Raw genomic sequence first — 22,213 nt, 5'->3', positions numbered from 1 at the left:
TATCCTTCAAATATACTGTATTGAAATTGTAATATAGAAATTTACTGATATCGATATGATTGCGTTTGTTAGTCTTGAATTAATTAGTTTAGTATGCACACTTGGAGCCTAAGTAGGTGATGCTTTTAATTTAGACACATTTTCTTAAGTCTTTCCACATTCCCAAGCCAGGATTTAAATTGAGACTTGTGGATTTGCATGCACTGTAACTTCCATGGATTATACGATCATAATTTAATTTAGGTAGTTTGGTCTAGCTGTTTGTGTGATTAAGGAGCTTACTTTGATACCTAATCTATCCCTCTTTTTTCCCCCTTCCTGTTTATGATGGCCTCTGAATCTTGGAACAATCAGGGAAAACATTCCTTCATAGGCTGAATGTGCCAGTTATCAGATGTGTGGACTCTCCAGTCAGAAATTTGATGACTTGACAGTCAAAAAAGACTTGCAACTAGACTTGGACTCAAACATCGATGACCTCACTTGGATGTGACCCTTTTGACTTGAAGATGCTTGATGTCTTTCCCCCAGCCCAAAGATTAAGAAGAATGTTGTTTATAAAAAGTATGCCACAAATAAATTAATTTCCCTCAATTTCCTGAATCAACTAACATTATCACTTTAATTATCACTCTCAGCAGGTTGACAGATCCCCTTTGAACAGTCAGACGCAGGAGAGAAAGATGCAGAAGAGAAACATGAAGAACTAGTGTAAACGTCATACCAAAGATAATTTAGTTCATGTACAAAAATTGCTTTGCAGTCAACAAAATGACAGTTTGCAGTATGCAAAACGAGCAGGATTAAAAAATCACAAATGTTGACAAAACATCTTCATTTGACACTGGAAGTTGTACAAAGAACAGTATGTCGAGGTCCTCTTGTTAAAATGGCATTACTTGGACCTTGACCTAGGACTTGACTTGTAAGACTTACTTGTGATTTGCAGAACAATTACTTGGTCCTATTTCTGCCAGCTATCATTACACTATACATTTTTGGTCACCTACCAGCAGAATAACACTGGGTTTCTCAGTGTTTTTATATTTTTACGTTCTTTTGTCTTTATTTTTGTCATGGCAGATGGTTGCTGATCATAGAGTCTGGTTCCACTCAAGGTGTTTGCTCTTTGTGGGAACTATTAGTTCTCTGTAAGTTATATTATTAAGGGTACAGTCCAGACCTGTTGTATATGAAAAAACGCCCTGAGATAACTTCTGTTATGATTTGGTGCCTGGGGCGGATCAAGGGAGAGATTCATGGGGTTGCAAGAGGTGGCATGGAGACTTTAAGAGGTAGCAAAAAAAAAAAAAACTCATTTAATTGCAAACAATAACAAATATCAATATTTGCTTGGAAAAGCCTCCAAATGAAAATATTATTGTGGCACTTGAGCAAGCCATTGAATAGGAATATCTAAAGGTGGCAATTAAAAAGCAATAAATTGTTGTATTTTCATATCTTGAAAGACTTTTCCACATATCATCACCTAGTCTAAAATGTGGCCAGAATAGGTCATTAAATTATGTGTCAGAGTGTCATTTTGTGCTGCATTCACTTGCACTTAGACTTTAGAGTTTCAGTCTTGGTAAATTTCCATCCAGCCACAACGTTTCTTGTATATATATTCTGAAAAAGAACAGTCCAAAACCAGGGTGGCAGCTGAGGTGGCAAGGCAGTTTTTAGGGGTGGCAACTGCCACCTGATGCCACCCCTCTAGAGCCGCCCCTGCTTGGTGCTATATAAATGAAACTGATGTGAGTTTATTTTACCAACTTTGCATGCAAATAAAGTATTTTCTATCCCTCTCTCCTCAGACTTCAGCCTCTCCTCGAGCAAGGAAGCCAGTACTGCAGCCCTGCAATCAGCAGCATGGACTATTACACGCCCCAGCCCAATCGTCGCCACAACCCTGTGGACAGCATCTGTCGCAAACTGCAGACCATTCAGTGGCGTGGTGATCGAGAGCCCAATTCACCATTCCAGATCCCGAAACTCTCATCCAGCAGTTACGACAGCCCACAGTGCGGCCTCAGGCACAACCTGGAGGCCATCCTGAAGAAAAGCGCCCTCCGTAGAGACGAGGGGGAGAGAGGGAGGGAGAGAGTGAAGGAGAAGGGTAAAGGAATGGGTATGCCGAGCTCTGCAGCTTCCCAGAGGACCAGCCTGGGACCCTCTGTTCCTCTGTCTATCCCCTCCACCCCAGCATGCAACCCCCCCACGCCAGCTAACGTCACTTACACCATCACTAGCACCCTGGGAGAGAGGAGAGGTGCTGATGGGAGTGACTTGAAGCAATTTAAGACATGGCAGAGGTATTGTTCAACACCCACGGGGCAGTCCAAAGACTCACCTTACTTTACATTCACACGAGGGCCGCATTCGGCGCAGCCTGAGAGCGAGATGCCGTGCAGGAGCCCGCCTCTGTCTCGCACCTTCACCCCAAACAATGGCACCCTCTCCTACAACCTCAACTTCTGCTCAGAGATGGGAAACTCATCCGAATGTGAGCTGCCTTACCCAGCTCTGGTTGTGAAAAGACTGTCCATGGGAGATGGAGGTAGGAAAGAATGGCTGCTGACCATCTTAAACATTTAACATCTCTGGAGTTAATTACAGACCATTCACATTTGGATGTGAGTGAGAAGATAATTAGTTGCATGTGTGTATATTTACATCTCCATAGCCACCAGTGTGTTGGTTCTTCCATGAAAACCAGTGCTCTGTAACAACGGCTTTCTGTATGTAGTTTGAGCAACTAAATGTGTAGGCTACCCTTGAGGATTATTGGTGCCCATGAATGTGGATTGTGATATGAAGTAATCATAATCAAACAAACTAATGGCAAATAGCATCCTTGGTGGAGGTAATGAGAACAAAAAGAGGAAATGCAGTCACTTTATAAAAGGGGAAAATAAACAGACTTACTACAAATTAACTTAAAGGGACAAAGGCTTAAAAAAACCACTAAACTAAAAGAAAACAGTCTGTTTACCTCCACAGGAGGAAAACTGGTGCTGACAAGGCTAGTCATACAAATAGAAAAAATTTGGACTACAGCGAGGCTGGATTGCCAACAAGCCAAAATAAACGATTTCCCAAGGTTTTCAGAACTCCAGCTGCCACGGGAACTCCAGGCATCTAGTTTTTGTTTTTTTTAAAGTCAAAATTGATAAAAGCCTTAAGGTGGCTGCCGTCCTGTCTGTTTTGTGCCAGAACCTACATTCTTTCAGTATTGTGCTTACATGTTCCATATCTCTAAAATTAAAACATATTTAATAAAGTTACCACATAGCAAATCTGGGATGAGGTTGGGAAGAGGAACAAGGCTTAATGGGGGCCCAGTGGCTGGTTATTTTGTAGTCGTAGCCCCAAACTAACTTGCCTTATGTAACTTTGTAATGACTGGTGTGTCAGGCCATCATACCAATACAATTGTTGCTGTGCCTAAAGGAAATTGTGTCATGTGCTTGCTTTGCTACACAGTTAAGCACACTCTGTTTGGTGTGTGTGTGTGTGTGTGTGTGTGTGTCTGTCTGTGTCTGTGTCTGTGTCTGTGTGTTCATGCTCAGGATCATCACTGGCATCTGAAAATAGGAAGGAGAATATGGCAGAAATCAGTCTCATCTGTGAGGAGAATCTGCTTGATACAATCTTCCATGCTTGTGACACCCAGCGCCGAGGTACAGTATGGCCACTCAAACACACACAGACACACAAACACACACTCTTGCACGGTCATTAATGATTGGGTCATGCGCATACCAGTCTTCCAGCAAGCTGAATACAGTTGCCTAATTATAAATTATGACCTGTCATTGAAAGCAACATAACAGTGTGTTTATCTGTTAAGAAGGCAGTGCTCGTCGGCTTGGGGTCCAATAGTTTTACAATATCAGTGTTGTCTCCTGTGCCTCCTAGCATTGACAACATTTTCCTCCATTTTATCGCTGTAACTTTCAAGTTTTCTTATCTGTTCAGAGACTTGTGTGTTTTATCAACATTTTAAACGCTTTTCTGGAGTGGACCATCTTTTGCAGCAGGGGTATGGGATGTCAAATCTTTAAAGGAGTTTTTTTTGTGATTTGTTTTTTGAAGAAGAAGATTAAGATTTTTGTTCTGATTGCAGTCTTTCCCGTTGTTTGTACAACACATTTTTTTTGCATATTCATGTTTTTAATCTACATCAGTGAGATTCTTTTTTTCATGGATGTTCTGGAGAAGAGTGCCATACATTAACATATGAAGATAGTTGTAGATGTGGTACGTGGAGCTTTGCCAGTGGTGGATTTTTAGTGAGAAAGTATTCATCAATCTCTCCTCCGCTTATTTGGAAAGCAGTCGCAGTTGAGCAGGGTATTCCAGACATACTTCTCCCCGGCAATGTTTACCAGCTCCTTCTGGGGGATCCCACGGCTTTCCCAGGGCAGATGAGATATGTAATCCCTCCAGCGCATTCTGGGCCTACCACGATGTCTCCTCCCAATTGGATGCGGCTGGAAAACCTCCAAAGGAAGGCGCCCAGGAGGCATCCTAATCAAATGCCCAAACCAACTCAGCTGGCTCCTTTCGAAGCGGAGGATCAGCAGCAGTGCTCGGAGTAAAGCTTGGATACAAGCAGCCACAAAATTTGGAAAGATATGGACATAAAAGCATTTTTGTAAGAAGAAGGAAAACTAGTCCACAGTTTAGACCCCTGCTGTGATAACTGTGAGAAAGCTGAAGAGTTTTTTTTTTTTTTTTTTTTAAGTGGCGTCAGCATTGAGACATGAGTACACCAACTGCTTAAAAAGTTAGCTGTGATTCTTGCTGCCGTTATGGTTACTGTTTTGTCTGCCTACACCTGTAACTCAGCAAAGACCAAATGATTTAGGAGATGTGTGTACGCTACAGACGTAAATCACACATCATCACAAAAAATAAATCCTGTCATGTGTTGTCAAAGTATCCAAAGATGAGAAGAGATTTTTTCTTAAGTGTCCCTGTATTATTGTCATCTTGCAGGTAAAGTGTACGTGTCTCACATTGTTGACTATCTGCGGCACACCACCAGTCGCAGCTCAGAAGACAGCGGACTGGAGGAGCTTTGCAACATGCTTGATCCAGAGCACAAAGATGTCTCCATTGACCTGGACACATATCACGCCGTCATGAGGGAGTGGATTGACGACTGCCGCAACAATGTGTACGGAAAAGCAGACTTTAAATTAAGTAATAAAAGACTGATAAGTAGAAGGTCCTTTTAATAGAAATGAGAATTTTCAGGGCTTGTAAGGTGTTAAGTTTTTGAAATGGTTGGAGTTTTCAGTGTAGAGAGAAAAATATATCAAATATTCTCTCTCTAGTTTAAAATAAGACTTTGAGGTGAAGGGTGGGCAGCCTGGTGCGTCAACATCTTAGAACATCTGAGGTCAAGCTTTCAGCCTTAAGCAAGATGATGTGTCTAGGTCCAGCTGTGCTATTCTGTAGCTCCAGTACATGCTGTGACCTTCTCCTGTGTGGATAAAAGAGAAAATTAAAATTTCTTTCAGACTGTCAGTAGAGACTCATAAATCAATAGTGGATTCATTGTTAGCTAAGAAAAAACTTTTCAGCTCTTTATCTTCAAGTCATGTTTTTGTCTTTTTAGAATATATATTTCGAATTCGAGGTGCAACAGTTTAAGATGAACTTTAGAAACTTAAAAAATTCAAAGTGAAAATGTGAGAACTGAGGTGGAGAGTTTCTTGGTAGATATATGGAAAGTAAACAGTTTGAGCCGTTTTTTGCTTTTTACAAACATATATTGGTGTCATTTTTGTTAGACTATGCTAACTAACTATACTTCTAAATTTGCTCCACTTTTTCCTTTCCACATTTGTAGTTGCAGTTTCCAATCTCTTTAATGCAGCATGAAAAGGACAGCTTGCACTATCTTCACCGCTCCTGTGGTTTCTTTTTCTTTTTTTGCCTCTCAGAGAAGAGCTGCTCATATAATGTGTCTGAGTTATGCAAGTAGATGTTGTGTAGGCGGGTTATGCATCAGCTGAAAGATTACTGGTGAGAATTTTTTTCCTCCAAAGTTTCGGCTGTGTGCATCTCCATTTAACTGCAGTGTGTCTTGTCTCGTAGGCAGTTCTGCATCATCATCAAGTGCATTCTGCACTCTGTCAGGTCTATATCAAATGTGCATTTGACTCAGTTTGACACAACTTGGATGGAGGATTAAAATTGAAAGTCAAAATATTTGATATTAATACCATATTCATTTATCTCTTATGCAAATTTTGGCAAACCTGTGAGAGATGGTGCATCTTGGCTGTTATGTTCTGGTGTTTAAAAGTTGATGTGTTGGCTGTAAATTAAGCTTCATTCTTTGAAGGACTGTAACTGCTACAGTAGAGGTCCGGTTGTGGTGATGATTCATCTTGTCCCTGTGTCAGCTGTGTGTGAAGACTTGCTTATAAAGTGGCTAACCACAAACTAGTATAACTGTCAAATGAGTAAGGACTGTACACCAGCCAGTGAGCTGTCTTTGCTCAGTCTGAAATGCATCCTCAAACAGACCCTGGACGCACTGCAGAGAGCTGACTGTTTTTAGCACTTGGTGTGCCAGGCACCAAAAATTAAACAGTTCAACCAATAATTTCAAACGTGTTTTCAGGAGTCCAGAATCGTGGCAGCGTAGTGCATGGCTGCCAAATCCTAGAAAAAGATCTTGAAAGTAACTGATCTTGCTGTCTGATTTCTCTGTTGTATTTCAGGGAAGAGCCAACAGATGATGGCACTCAGGACTCAATCAAACTCCGAGACAGCCTGTCTGGTGAGTGTGCATATAATCACTCGTGTTTGCTTTTCGTTTCATTGCACTGTATGCACATCTACTATTGGTGAAACTTGGAGCTTTATATGTGTTTTGTGTGCTTTGGATCTGCGTGTGTTTCAGCCAAGAGGTCCATGCTGCTCAATATGACCTCAGGAAGCCTGGAAGCCTTTGGAGGGGAGGCATCTCGAGCAGAATTGTAAGTGATGTGTGTGAATTAGTAAGAGAGCGTCCATGTTTATCTCAACAGGCAATATCATGTCTGTATTTGTGTGTATGACCACTGATGCCTGTACATTTAGCTCATGAGACACTGACCAAGTAAAAATTCACATATCATTGCTGTGGCAACTGCAATGACCTATAGATTTAGTGCAGTAAAGAGTGTTTCCATTAATTGGCCTGCTATCTGTTGCCTTATTTTTTATTTATTTACATGGTTATTAGTGACTGCAAATATTATTTCATTAAATTGGATAGTTTGGATTATTTGAAGTGGAGTTATATGAGGTATTTATCAATAGTCATTGTGTTAACCATTGTAAACGGCAGTATAGCGAAGCAGAGAGGAGTACCAGTACAGAGGCTAAGCAATGTATGCTGTGGACAGGGCCAGTAACAAGAAGTCTTTTTGGTCCACCATATTTACACTACTTTACCTTGCTGTCAGGCAGCCTTTTCTGATGAGAAACAGTCATAATTAAGGCCAGTAATGCTCTCTCAAAGCCAGGCAAACTAACAGATCGAGGCAGCGGTAGATCAGCGACTCCTGTGTTCTGCGAGGCAAAATTACTGATTTCGCCTGTGGAGTTTGGTTGGTTTGGAGAAAGCAATATTTGACTGATATAATGGTACTTTCTCACCAGAAAAGATTGTCTTACAGCAGGGTAAAGTGGTGAAAATATTCTAAATATAGCATACACTGTAGGTGGCTAAAATACTTTTTGCTGCTGACCCTTTCCCCAGCAGTCTCTGCTTCCCCAACCTCTGGTGCACCAACCAGCATCTACGGTCAGTAATACAATGACTATTGATGAATACCTCATAAAACCCTACATCAAATAATCCAAACTATCCCTCACTCACAGTAGTAATCCACTTAACATGCAGAAAAAAGGTGATTCTCTCGAGGAAACAATATTTAATTTTTTTTTTTAATTAAAAATGTGCCGATCAGTATTTATAATCTTTGATTAATCCTGAACTAAAGAACGGATCCGTGACACTTCCATGTCTCTTTTAAAGACTTAACTAAGTTCACATATCAGGTGACTGAAAACTCAGCCGACTGTCTCTGACATACATTATAACAAGAAGCAAAACAAGGATAAAAAAAAAATACATTTATGCATTACACTTATCAGCAATTATTCTCTGTTTTGGTAATCCATAAATAAAGTTAACCTTGTTTAACCTACGTTGGCGGTGATACAGTGTAAATGCATCCAGCACTCTCTCTCAGTCTGGAGAGACACACATCAATCCTGCTGCTGTGTGATGTTGGCCACAACTATTTAATAACGCCAGTCTGCATTTGTTTGGTCAGCGTGAGGCAGTGTCTGAAAGCGGATATTTTAGAGGACAGAGTGATACTGAAGGAGATGGAGCTGAGCTCAGGCAATCCCGTTTTGGATGTCAGGAGGTGGAGTCCGGCACAAATTAAGCCCTGCATAAACGTGTTTGTGTGTCTCCTCTCAGTGAGACGTCAGAGCTGGTGTATTGTGTTGCCGACCTTCAGATGAGCAACCAAAAGCTCCAGGAGGAGGTGAGGAAGCTGAAGCAGGTGGTGGAGGGCATGGAAGACAGCAACCAGAAGCTGGCAGAGGAGAATGAGGAGCTACGCAATCAGGCCAGAGTGTAAGATGCTCTTGCATGCCAGTGCACGGCACAGATTTATTGTATCAGTGGTGTGTTGACTGCTATCTGTGTTTGTCCACTTACACAGTAACCAGCAGCTGGCCCAGAAGGAGAAGATGCTGAAGGAGGAGGTGGAGGAGATGAAGGCAACTCTGAGCTGTACGGAGGAAGGCAGGGCTCGTGCCTCCGCACACAGCAAACATGTGGTCAGTCTAACTCAGGCAGCACAAAGAGGATCTATAAAAATTTCTTCTGCTTGCTTGCTGAAATGCATACAGATGGCATGTGTCTGTTGTTTTGTTTCAAGGGTTTCTTCGCCCACACTGTTTAGACATTGCAGCTGAAATGTACTGTACTGCAGATGAATAGCATCAACTATTGTTGACCCCATTTGGATTCAAATTAAAATACTTGGCATTCAATATAGCCTTGCAAAACTGGCCCACTTTGACTTAAATTACTTCTTGTGGCTGGAGATTAGAGCCATGTTTTTTTTTCTTTTGTATTGCATTGCAGGAATTTGATTAGACAGTCACACCCTTCTTCTAGAACAAAATGTTCTTAAAAATCATGTGTACTTTATTAACCAGTCAACACTTTGTTTTGTGGTTTGCGTGCGTTTTAGCTTCATGTTTATGTATTGAAGATTTTGTAACATGCAAACCGAGTGTATAGAGGTAAATGTCACATAACATATCATTCAACACAAAAAAGTGTTTGACACCAATTAGAAAAATACTTAGAGCTGTGACTGACTTTTTATTCCATAAAAAATTGTTCCTGCATTAAAGTGCTTACAACAAAGTATGCTGATTAACTTGAGTAACTGGGTCATGATTGCTGTTGAGTTTTTTTTCCTTTGGTGCTTTGTGTGCAATGTAGTTTCATTATATTTGAGAGAAAGCAAAACTCATCAACTGACACCAATAAAATCAACATGGATAAATGCCACTACAGGCCAGCAGAAAAATGTGCATTTTTGATTTTGAGGTGAGCTGTCCTTTTTAACTTTTAAATTAAATAGTAAAATTCCAGACTGTTCAACAACATATTATTTTACACATTCTTCAATATCTTAAGGAATTTTAGTAGACTAGAAAGACTAAAAAATTAAGGACTGAGCATTCTTCTCCATAGCACCTATTGATTGCTTTTCTTCTTTTCAGGAGAGAGAAAACCAGAGTCTCATCACCAAGATTGCTTCTCTCCAGGAAGAGGTACTTCACTGTCCAGACAGGACTTTTATCAGAGGAGTTCAGTGAAATCAAAGGCCTTGACATCATAGGAGAGTTATTATAGTTTTATATTTTTCATTTTTATGTAGTTTTTCATTTTTGAATTTTGGTTTTCAAGTCAGGTTACTTTCAGTTTCTTTGCAGAATAAGTTTCAAGTTTTAGTTCTTGTTTAATAATGTTTAGTTTTTATTAGGTTCAGTCTTAGTCTTAGTTTCTTTTTATTAAAACTTAGGGAAGTATTTATGTGGGTCAAAATTTAAGAAGTTCACTATAGGAATTTCAGTACAAACGCAACACTTTGAAGGCAATTGGCTCACTTTTCTCCCATAAACATGCCTCCTCATGCTTGTTGTGTTGACAGACTTGACCAAAACTAAAACCAAAGTCATTTCCTGCATATTTTTATTGTATATAAGTCTAGTTTTTATTTTTATTTCAGTTGACTAGATGTTTGTCACACCTAGGTTTACTTTCTAGTTTAGCTTTAGTTAACTAAATTACCTTGCTTCACAGGCAGTCAGTAGTTCCCACTCATTCATAGGCAGCTTACAGAGAGTATATTATTAAAAGTTTTTTCATAAAAGGATGTGACCAGCTGTTCTAACTGATGGCTTCCCAGAACTTCAAGGTCACCATGGAGACAGACGAGCTTCAGAGGAGAATAGCAGAGCTGTGTGACATTAACGCTGAGCTTCAGGTATCTTTACCGTCTGTCCATTATCATTTTTGTATTTTGCTCTGTGTTATTACATCCCTTCTTTGCCTCTTTTTACTCCAGTCACACAGTGCAACTCCTTTTATCCCTTCTTCCTGGTTCCCAGGATAAGAGAATTTTTGAGCGCATATCTGCCTTTCTTCCTTAAAAATGGTCTTTCCATTCTGAATCTGTCTGAGACATATTAGAATTACGGTGTCTACTGTGTTGCCATTGTATTGTGGTTTCTTTCTGTTTTTATGTAACTGTCCTTTCTCCTTCCTCAGGTGCAAATTCACTCTTTTGATGCCATCGTTGGTGAAAAGGAAGCTGTGATCCTCGAGGTCAGTGCATCATCGTGTTTTATTATCCATTTAAGTGTCACTGTAAAGCTTTTTGTGTCAGTTTGGATCATTTTATACATAAGATTTCTGCATCCATTCAGTGGACCCTGGTTCAATGCATAAAAACTGTGAATTTGCTTCAGCTACCAATTTATGTTGCTTAATAAGTTAAAAAAAAAAATTCCAGGTGAAGGCAATTTCTTCTTGTCCTTTTTTCTTTTTCTTTACAAAACTTGAACTGGTCTTGTCAATCATTCTCCTTTTACAGAAGTGCAGCCAGATAAATGAGCTCAAGTCAGCAGTGGAGGAATACTCCTCCATCACAGAGGTCAGTCTGTTGAACTTCACACCCTGTCATCATTTCAGTTTCTAGACATCAGAAAGCCCCACTAGTTTCTCATAGATGTTCTTTTACTGTTTTCACGTGTTCCTGATCTCTTGGCTTTTTTTCCTTATGCTAATGCAGCCTTTTTATGTGCATCTTACAAACCACTTGTTCCACTTCTACTCTATTTTTGAACTGAAGTAAGTTTGAAAGAAATCAGGCAGCAATTTGCTCTGACTTTCTGTGTGCAGCAATAGAAAATCTTGGTCATTTCAAAAGCATATTAGATGTCTGAAAGAGTAATTTTGGTATTTTCTAACCTGCATGTTATTTTACTATGTTTTTGTGGTTAATACCTGTTTGAAAATGGCACTAAACTGGCACTGAAAGTGATTGTTTTGCCACTTCTAAAATGTATATGACTATTTGGGAAAACATTTTTAAAGCTAAATGTGCTGTTTTTTTTAACTCAAATGTCAGTGTTTTTGGTAGCTAAACAATTCTCTGCTGTGTCTAGTGTGTTGGTACAATTATCACCATGTGGGTCAGTGGCTGACAGACTGTGGGAATGCAGTCACTTGCTTCCACACACAGGCCTGTTAGTCAACAGAGTTGTTCTAGTGGGGTAACAGCAGGCAACATAGTTGACCTCTAAATAACTGTCGATATGGACTGAGTCATGCTGGTGTCTCTGTTATTGATTTCAGCTGCTGAGGGCAGATAAGAGCAAGCTGGAGAACCAGATGCAGATGATACACCCAGACCTGGCGGGGTGAGTGAACCAAGAATAGTCTCGAAGTGAAGGGGTTTGCGAAATTAAGAGTTACTACTCAGGCAGTAGATGTTAGTAACTTTTTTCACACTATTAATGTCTGGAAGAGAAACCGTTTAAGCCATTTGAACAATATATTTATTAAGAACTATTTGAGTTCTGTGTGTTTTGGTTTTTCATTTAAAAATTTGTCAATTTTTCCAATTAATGTCTTTGTAACTTGTTTGCACTTCACCTTTTCACGCCGCTCCTCCTCCTCTCTCTCATTCTCGCAGGGCTGGCCTGTCGCTGTCAGCAGCCTACAGGTTGAACCAGAGCAGCTTAGGATCACTGCAGACAGAACTGGCTTTGGCACAGTCACCACTGGAGGTCAGCACTCCCTCACTATGTCTGCCTTTTTCATTTGCTCCCCTTTTCTTTTCTGCTCTCTGTTCCTTTTCTGCTCTTGTATCTTTTGTTTGTTTGTTCTCTGTAGACACTGTTTCAGACTCTGCTCTTTTATTGATGAAGGCTGCTGCATCATCTTCCTTGTAGGAGCCAAACTGTTGCACATATAAACTAAAATGCACCCTACACAGATTCACACTGACCGACCACTTCAGCAGACACAGCTAGTTTTAGCAGTGTTGTGTAATCTCCATTTTTAGTGCCTCTGATCCCGGCAACGGTTCTGAGAGGTTTTATGCCAACAGGGAGGTAATTCATCTCTGAAGATTTTTCTTCCTCAGGCTGTAGGGATTCTCACATATTTCACACAATATAAAGCACTGTCTGAACATTAGATGTAGTTCTTCACATGCTGTGTACTTGGCGCCTCTCTCTGATAACAACACTGATGGGAACAATTTGAAGTCTTTTGTGCTCGTTTGTGTAAATATGTTGCTATCTGCTGCAGGCCCCCCATGGAGTTGACCATTTGTCCACCACAATGAGCTTTGCCTCCCCACTGGATGAGACACTTGACAGAGAGGTGTTGCTGATGCTGCAGGGGCCCAGCCCTGAACACATGGCTCAGGAGTTCAAGAGCCTCCTTAACAAACTGGTAACCAAGTGTGAATAAGTCTGCATCAGCCTGACTTGCACTTATTCCAAAATTGAGTTTAGATGAAGGTTGTTAATAATAATATAATAGCATTATGTAATCTATATAATGTATATGATATTAATAATGAATAAGATACAAAACACGTGTTTCTTAGTTTAAGATTTATTTAAACAGCTCTAGAGGCAAATTAGTTATGTGAAAGTTATGTGTGAATAACTGCTGAGGAACATCAAGAGGTGACCTGTCATCTTGAAATTTGAGCCAAACTCAATTACTACAGGGTGTTCTTATAGCTCAGTTGGTATAGCGTGCGCCTCATGTACCGAGGCCTCCAGTCCTCTGCAGCGGCTGCCGGTTCGACTCCTGGCTGCAGCATATTTGCCCATTTACCCCCTTTCCTACCATATCCTCAGCCTTCACTATCAAAGATAAAGGCAAAAGCCAAAAAAATAATCTTAAAAAAATTAATTACTACAAGATTACTTAGGCTCTAATATGAATTTAGAACAATTAGACAGTGTTAGATTAATGAATACATGTTAACTTATTGTATGTTTATTTGTATTGCCTGTTTAGAAGGGATGGCCATTTCAAGCAAAAAGAGAGGTTAGCTTGATATAACCCCAATTTCCAAAAGGTTGAGACAGAGTAAAATTTCAATGAAAATATGCAATGATGCAATGATTTGCAAAACCTTTTTGAACTCTATTTTATTGAATACAGTGGAAGGACAAGATATTTAAAGGTCCAAGTGACTAACTTAATAGTTTTTCGGAAATTTACACTGAATTTGGTACGTGCAACACGTTCCAAAAAAGTTGGGACACAGCCATGTTTACCACTGTGATACATCACACTTTGTTTTAACATCAACTCAGGAACTCAGGACACTCATTGTTGAAGAGTTGAATGCAAAATTCTTTCTCATTCTTGTTTGATATACGACTTCAGGTGCTCCAGAGTCTGGGGTTTCTGTCGTATTTTTTGCATCTTAATGCACTGCATATTTTCGATGGGAGACCAGTCTGGACCGCAGTCAGGTCATTTTAGTACCCAAAGACTTTTACAATGAAGCTGCACTGTTTTAACACATGCAGGCTGTGCAACCAGAGGTGAGATGTCACTGTTGGTTGGTTTATCTATAAATCAATCACAGTAGAAATGTCTGATAGCATGATGTCACAGTGCTTTGGTCTATAGCGAATTTTACACAATCAACTGGCAGCTATCAGTGCTAGCAGGTAGATATTTAGGACCAGGCTATTTCTGTAAACAAACGTGTTCATTCTGAAAGTTACATTTCTAATGCATGAAATATTTGAGTTTAGCAAAACAAAATGGCTAACTTAAAATATTTTGCTACAATGTGACATCCTTTGAATACACTGCACTTTGTGTACTTCTGGTGGTGGTACTGCACCACTAATAAATATGTCTAGTAGATCTTAGGAGCACAGCAGTACACCTACCTAAGTCTGAAGTTGATAGGATGAACACTTGTCTAAAAAAATCAAAGGACAGACTGAGCTGTTATGCATATTGTTTTCAGTTCTTCACTCTCTAGGTTAATCTATTTCTGTCTCACCACATGCTTCTTCTTTATGTCTCAGAAAAGGGATTTCACAGAGGAAACCAACTCTGTCTTGTCTGCAGTCCGAGTTTTGCTGGACAACCACGCACAGCCAGGGGGCAACACAGACACCAGCCTCCAGGTCAGATCCACTCGCACACTTTCACAGACACGTTTTACATTTTTTGTTCAGTGTCAGCCCACTACAACACTTGATGTAAGTCTAAAAAAAGTCACAGGTTCACAGTGTACTTTGTACATATATGTACATACGCCTATGGGTTTATTTCAGGCTGAAAAGGGTTGGTTTAGTACTTTTGCTTATATGAATCATGAAATTATGTAATGTGATTCCTGTCTTCCTCTCTCCACCTGTTGCTCTCTTTTTTCCATCTATCACTGCCTATCTGCTCTTTCTCTCCTTCCCACCCACTATCTCTCCTCTCTAGAGATCTCTCACTTATATAACTCTCCAACAGGCCCCATCCAAGCAGTGCTATTTAGTCAGTGTGTTGTACCATGAACACAACCCACTCCCCTCCTCCCGCACTCCAACTTTCTGTATCTCTCTGTTTCTCTTTCTCTCTCTCCCCCCTCCTCCTGCATTGTTGCCACTCTGCATTCATTAGACACGTACTGCTATACAGCAGTAAACACTGCAAATGAGACAGAAATCATTAGTGGAGCAGGGCTGTACCAGTGCATGTCAGTCGTCCGCTGGTTCTTCAGCGTGCTGCTGGCCGATGTGGAAAGATTTGTGTGTCAGTTAGGTGTCAGAACTTTTCGGAGGCGTAAAAGAAAGCTATTTAGGCCGCGCGTTTCACCCTAGTGAGAGGCTGACCCCATCGGCCCTGTCCTTCCACAGACGGTGCAGGCCGAGCTGGACGCGAAAAGGGCAGACTGGGCCCTCAGCCTGGACCAGCTGGCCCAGTACACAGACTCGCTGGAAAAGGAGCTGATCAAAATGGCCAGTAACATGAGGAGGTCCCGCACCGAGATCCTGCACCTTTCTGTCAGGTGAGCAAATCCTCGCTGTCTGTTCTCGCTGTGCATGTGTGGCTGAAAATCAGTGGGCAGGCAGAAATGTGTGAGGCGCTGAGCGCTGAAGTGAGTGATGTGATATGAGAGCAGAGGAAGATGGAGAAGAATAAATTTTCAGTGGATCTTGTGATGGCTAATTAAAGACAACTTGACTGTAAGGTAGGAAAACATTTCTTTAAGGTGGAGGAGTTCTTGTGCAGCAGTAATCTCATTGGTTGAATTAAACCCTAGTAGGCAGAGCTTAAGAATTCATTGTCTGGCTAAGTAAGGTAATGCTGATGTCACACAAGAGTAGAGAATGAGTGAAAGAGCCAGAGGCTGATTAAATCTAGCAGAGTGATACCTGAAAAAACTAAAAGAAATGCTGTCTATCTGTCTCTATAAGCTTGCTTGGGTGCTTGTACGGGTTTCAGGATCTTAAATACCACGTGGTCCTGAATCAATTAAAAAAGTTACTGAGTAGAGCTTAAACGGATCATTCTAGTTAGTGTATTAGCTACAGCTGGCACAACCCCAGTTTGGAGAATCAGAGGAGTACCAGCACGCAAGTTAAACAATGAACTGCTGTGGACAGGGTCATTAGTAAAAGTTATTTTAAACACTTGAAAAAAAGTCCACCTAAAAAATCTATATCAGTCTAAGTGTATGCTATATTTAGAATATTTTCACCACTTCACTGTGAGACTGCCTTTTGGGATGGGCAGCCGCCGTTATATAAGCCAGATATCTTTCTCTCCAAACCAACCAAACACCCTAGGCAAAATCAATAATTTTACTGCACAGAACATGAGAGTTGCTGGTCTACCGCTGGCTTAATCTGTAAGTTTGTTTGTCTTATTTTGAGATTTCTGCTTTTTAAAAAAAATTGTTTGGATTAGGGTTGTCTGTTGGCAGGAATGTGGTGATACGATTCATATCATCATTCATATCATTATCATCATTCACATTACTTAATGTTAGACCCCAGCTTTGTGGGTATCTCTGCTCTCCAGTGCTCAGTCTCGGATGGCCAGTCAGTTGTGCTGAGTGGGGAAAAGATCTGTCAATCATCCTGACCTCAGTGACCCCAAAGGGCCCGCCTCACTAGGCCTGGGCCAATTCCGGACTTCACTCTTGACTCTTTGTGGATGGTTTTGCCTTCTACTGTGTGTGTGTGTATGTGTGTATGTGTTTATATGTGTGTTCATGGAGACGGCCATCCCCTTCAGATATATAACAGAGCTAGCGAGGTGCAGCATCATACCAGAGAGGGGGAACTGGTCAGGCTGTCCAGCTTGGATTTACTGGTGCTCTGTTGCCAGGGTAAACTCAGGAACTTTATTAATGTTTGTGGGAAAAGAAAACTGAAGAGGATTCACTCAAAGTATAGTTCTACCTCATGCTCAGGAGTGTGAGGAGAGCTGACACAGACTGTTCAGAGAAGGACTGGACTATAAAACAGTGTTAGGATCAGGGTTTTGTGGCAGGGCACATTTGAGGTGTGTAGTCTTGAGATTAAAGGGTTGGGCTTGGACTGGATCTACAAAACCGCAAAGTGAAGAAAACGTCACAGGGCCAGTTAGAGAACTGGCGCTGGTCACCCTGGGCAACAGAATGGGACACTGCATGGGCCTGCGGATTGGGTACAGTATGTCCACTGTACTTCTTCAAAGATATGATTTTCTGTCTCTCTGGACAGTAAATGTGCTTAGAATTCTTCGATAATCTGCGTGTTTCTTCCACATTTCTCTTGAAAAACTAAATCCCTCAGGTGTTTTTAATTACCAAGATGTTGTATTGTTGCATGCAGGGTGCAGGAGCAGGAGAACCAGAAGCGGCAGCTATGTGAGGAGCTGGAGCAGCTAAAGACACCTCAGGACAGCCGAGAGGCCTCATGCCAGACACCTGCACCAGAGGAAGAGGTCAGAGGGGAAGGGAGGAAGGGTAGATTGGATGATGGGACTTAAATCTATTATAATAAACAGGTATCTAATAAAATAAATAAATAAAAAGCAGCCACTTTCTTCCACCATTTTTCTAAAGTAATCTTTTAATTACAGCTGGGTGATATAGTTGAAAAACTTAATGCAATGAAAGATTTCATTTCAGTTGATATTGATTTGTAGTGACATGTTTTTATTAAAGACCAAGAGAAAATCAAAACTTAACCACTTCATTTTGAATTTAACCGCATTGCTGTGAATTTAACTACTTTATTTAACTAGGCACACACCTAATAGACTTAAAGGGCCAGTTCACCCCAAAATAAAAAAACACACATTTTTCCTCTTACCTGTAGTGCTATTTATCTATCAATATTGTTTGGTGTAAGTTGGCAAGTTTTGGAGATATTAGCTATAGAGATGTCTGCCTTGTCTCCAATATAATGAAAATAACACCACTGTCTCTTTGCAGAGATCATGACCTGGTTGCACCTTGTTAGTTCCAGTAGATTCTACCATAGAAAGAAAATAGTTGGTCTGTGGATTATCTGTGTAACTTGGTCATTATTTCCGGAAAAAGGTATTGCGGTTGAGTTTTTCAAATGTATTTTTTGGTGTTTTTAGCACCACAAGCCAAGTGCCATTTAGCCCAATGGACATCTCTGCGTCCAATATCCCTATCCCTAAAACTCAGTGACTCATACTAAAACTATCTAGATGGATGAATAGTACTATAATTAAGAAGAAAAATATGTATTTTGATTTTGGGTTGAACTGTCCCTTTAACATTCAAATTACTGAACAACTTTCTTATTGTTATTGATGAATTGTCTATTGCTGATACATATCACCACTGTTTTATTTCCCAGTCCTACCTTTGATCTTAATCCGTGATCAGTATACATTATTTTCAAAATACTCAAAATGTCCACCGCCTGGGATGTGTGCAAGTGTTTCATGCACTGCTTAGACATTCACTGACACGAAAGTCATATTCAGTTTGGAATACATTCAACTTACATGTTTGTTTTTGAATATATTAACATTCAGTTACCACAATAGAAAGATATTGGAGGGCTTGTTTAGAGAGCAGTGACAGAGCTCTTACTGTATTCAGACAGATGGAGTATCTGGTACAAGAGAGCTGAGTGCGAGTTGGCGGCTGAAGTGGACATGTGCACCCACACACACACACACACACACAATCAAATGCGACCACACACCTACGCACTGCTCCTCGCACAAAAGGCACTGAGGCACGCTTGAACATTTCCATTACAGCACCATTGTTTTTACTGCAAAGCATAATGACTTTGTTGCTGAGGTAGATAGATTTGCATACCCCAAGAAGCATGTTGTGTTTTGACAAAAAAATGCAGGTTTTGTATCGGTCTTGCTCATAGAACAACCACTCAAATTATATTTCCCTTGAATTTGTTACAAAACAAAAAAAAGAACAGTAATGAAAATAAAAGATAATCTCTGAGATTTGTTATGTTTTAGCTTTGTTAATTAGTGGTCTTTGCTGGTGATTGACCAGTGGTTTCTGGAAAATACTTTGGAGAAAAGTCACATTTCGTGCTGTCTCATCTTTTTCTCTGAGATATCTGTTGGAAAAGTTAGAAGTGTTCTTTTAACCATGATAGCTTTTACTGCTCAACTTCAGCCTCATCACATCCCACTGGATTTTGCCACAAGGGGATTTGTTGCAGTCAGACTTTGGCAGGTTTTTGTGCATCTCACCTGTGTTCAATCTTTTCATCAAGGCCTTGTGCCTCTCTTTCTTTTCAGCCTGGAGATGACTTGGACTGGGATGAGGAGTTCGCCCTTCAAGACTTCTTGAAAAACGAGTTAGCAGAGAGGAATTGCAAAGAACAGGGTGGACGAAGGGACAGCAGGCCTGAGGAGGCGGTGGATAAATTAACAGACAGAGGCGAAGAAGAAGACGGGGAGGAGAAGTGGACTGTGGTGGACACGGCAGGAGTGGGAGAAGTGAGGGACACGTCCACTCCTCTGTCTGCCCTCCCTGGGGAGGCCCAGAACAGTGTGGCAGGAGTGGGTCAAGGTGAGTGGGGACACTAAGGTGGACAGAAATACCACCAGCCAACAGCTCAACACTTCGACTGCTAAGCAACTATTGTAACTATTTTTTCTATTGGAGTGTATATGTAAGGATAATGTACAGTGAGTGAGTCATTATGGCTAAATAAACCCAGACAGGATGATACAGGAGCCCAATGCAAAGCAGAGGGGTCTTGAATCACCCGCTTACTCTACATTAACCCACTTATTAAACGGCTACTTAATAAATAAATGTCAATCATTTTCTCAATTAATTGATTAGTTGCTCCATAAAATGTGAAAACATGGTGAAAAATATCTCTGTGTTACCCAAAGCCCAAGTGATGTCCTCAAATGTCTTATTTTGTCCACACATCAAAGATAATCAGTTTACTGTCATAAATGACTAAATAAACTGCAATATATAGATAGATAGATAGATAGATAGATAGATAGATAGATAGATAGATAGATAGATAGATAGATAGATATTACACATAAAAATGTGTGTGTGTGTATGTATATGTAGTACACAGTGAAATACCTTCATGATTACATAATGTAAAGTAGATCTATTCTTAGAGAACCACTAAATGTAACACTGCTGTTGTATTTCCATGTAGCTATTCATTTTGAATTAGGTCTTAACAGATTAAATCTTATGAATTTATCTCAGTAAAAGCTCAAAAGAACTTTTGAGCAGTCGTCCTTGAGCCTTTTAAAACCCAGTTTACACCAGAATTAGCCCAGGGCTAACTGGAACCTAATAAAGTCAAACCAAATAGGGATAAGTATAGTTTCATAATATTCTAGTCCTATTCTGACCCCTGTTCACCCTGTTCCCATCTCAGAATCCAACGCAGTAGGATTAACCGTAGAAATAAGCTTTGAGCCAGACTCATGCAACAAGAATGTGAACTAGTACATCTTGAGTCTTCTTAGCATGAGAATATTGAAACCATCGTTTGAACTGTGAAAACTGTAGATTATCATTTTCCAAATTTAACAGTTATTGAAACTAAATGCCTTTGGACATTGATACAGCTACTATTTAAATGTTGCATTTAATGTCCTGACAAAGACTTAACATCCACTAAAATAAATGTTTTAATATTTCCTTCCTTGTTACTTTTTTCCTTATAAATGGAAACAGTAACAACAATTTGTTAAATTTAGACAGTGAGGAACTTGTGCTGAAAATAAGATGTTTTTTAAAGTCAAGTCAGACAAGTACCCAAATGTAAGTACTAAAAGAGTGATATTGGTGCATCAACAATAATAATAACAATAATAATAATAATAACTTTGCTATTAATATAAAACATAGAACCGTTCATACAAAACTTGCAGCTTGCCATGATTTACATTTAAAAATGGAATAAAAACTGTAAATACAATAATTAAAAATGAATAAAAATCAAGCTAAAAAAAAAACATTTTAGTTATAGGAGCCTTTCTTACTCTCAGTTGCCTATTGTGAAACTAAAGTCTTTAGTCTCAGACCAGCTATTTAAACACTGTCCTGACTTTAAGTTCACTCACACATCCAGCTGGAGCACCAATTTGCTGGTTTCACTCACTGCGTCTTACAAGGTGCTTCACAGGATAAACTCTGAAGGTGAAACACAGCTTACAGACTCCGTTATTGTCTTTAAATGTTGATTTGTGTGTGTGTGTGAGAGTAAGTGTGTGGATTATCCCTCTGTAATCCCTGGGAGTCACAGGGCACTCAGCCACCCTTGAAACACCAGTACAGTACACACTCTCACTCACTGTAAGGATACACACAGTCTGAGGCCCTTGGAAGTAGACCCCTGCCTTCTATGGTTGTTGTGGCCCCAGTCTTATAAAGGTTGTGTGTGGGAATGAGCGTGTGTGTGCGTCTCCACAGTATGTGAAATCCTCTCTTCCTCAAGGCCCTTGTATGGCCAGGTGCACGACCGGTCTGAGGCCACAAAGTGAGCTCAGTAATCCCCCATTCCTCTGCCTGCATGAGCGGCTGGCAGGCAGAGAGACAGAAAACCAGAGTGCGAATGTGGTCATTAATGCCACCTTAGCCATGCATGGTATTTTAACCTCTCTGCCCCTCCCTCAGCTCAATGCTTTGCAAAATAGACAGCCTGGCCTTTAATGGTAAAAGGTGGGGTTGCATTTTTGGATGGCGGTGAACCCCTGTAGATGAATTGGACACGGGATTAGTTTTTAATGAACAGCTGCTTTCTTTTGTCCCTTTTTCAGCCTCCTCGTTCTTCCTGTCATTTTTTTTTATTCTGATTTATGCTATGTTTTTTCACTTCTTCTTTTGTATCTTTTACAGACTCTGCAGCCTGCACCGAGTCAGAGCCAGAAGCCAACTGTCAGTCAGTGCAGGTAAAATGAATTGTGAAATATTCATTTTATGGCCTAGGCTATATGTGTTTTACAAGATGGTCACCATGTGTGGGATTGACATGTTACCTCTGTGCATAATGGCACAAATTCAATGACGATTACCAGAAAATGGTAGTTTAAAGATTAATTAATGAAATCTTCTGTGTGCCTAAA

General features: G+C 40.3%; 1 protein-coding gene across 1 annotated transcript in view; it reads left to right on the top strand.

Annotated features, from left to right (window-relative positions):
• irag2 (inositol 1,4,5-triphosphate receptor associated 2) overlaps positions 1-22,213 on the top strand; it is a 45,864-nt gene that overhangs the window by 2,083 nt on the left and 21,568 nt on the right. Inside the window, exons 2-20 of the mRNA XM_084710556.1 lie at positions 1,818-2,560; positions 3,573-3,683; positions 5,005-5,185; positions 6,744-6,802; positions 6,926-7,001; positions 8,501-8,659; positions 8,748-8,865; positions 9,826-9,876; positions 10,515-10,592; positions 10,877-10,933; positions 11,202-11,261; positions 11,966-12,030; positions 12,306-12,399; positions 12,926-13,072; positions 14,686-14,787; positions 15,511-15,662; positions 17,476-17,587; positions 19,400-19,673; positions 21,987-22,039. Of these exons, the coding sequence (XP_084566682.1) occupies positions 1,873-2,560; positions 3,573-3,683; positions 5,005-5,185; positions 6,744-6,802; positions 6,926-7,001; positions 8,501-8,659; positions 8,748-8,865; positions 9,826-9,876; positions 10,515-10,592; positions 10,877-10,933; positions 11,202-11,261; positions 11,966-12,030; positions 12,306-12,399; positions 12,926-13,072; positions 14,686-14,787; positions 15,511-15,662; positions 17,476-17,587; positions 19,400-19,673; positions 21,987-22,039 (2,637 nt within the window). The 5' untranslated portion in view covers positions 1,818-1,872. The remainder of the gene's footprint in view (positions 1-1,817; positions 2,561-3,572; positions 3,684-5,004; positions 5,186-6,743; positions 6,803-6,925; positions 7,002-8,500; positions 8,660-8,747; positions 8,866-9,825; positions 9,877-10,514; positions 10,593-10,876; positions 10,934-11,201; positions 11,262-11,965; positions 12,031-12,305; positions 12,400-12,925; positions 13,073-14,685; positions 14,788-15,510; positions 15,663-17,475; positions 17,588-19,399; positions 19,674-21,986; positions 22,040-22,213) is intronic.

The sequence above is a fragment of the Lutjanus erythropterus genome, chromosome 22 (assembly GCF_056507025.1).
Source record: "Lutjanus erythropterus isolate fLutEry1 chromosome 22, fLutEry1.hap2, whole genome shotgun sequence".
Lineage (NCBI taxonomy): Eukaryota > Metazoa > Chordata > Actinopteri > Lutjaniformes > Lutjanidae > Lutjanus > Lutjanus erythropterus.
This window is presented reverse-complemented; position numbering and strand designations above follow the sequence as displayed.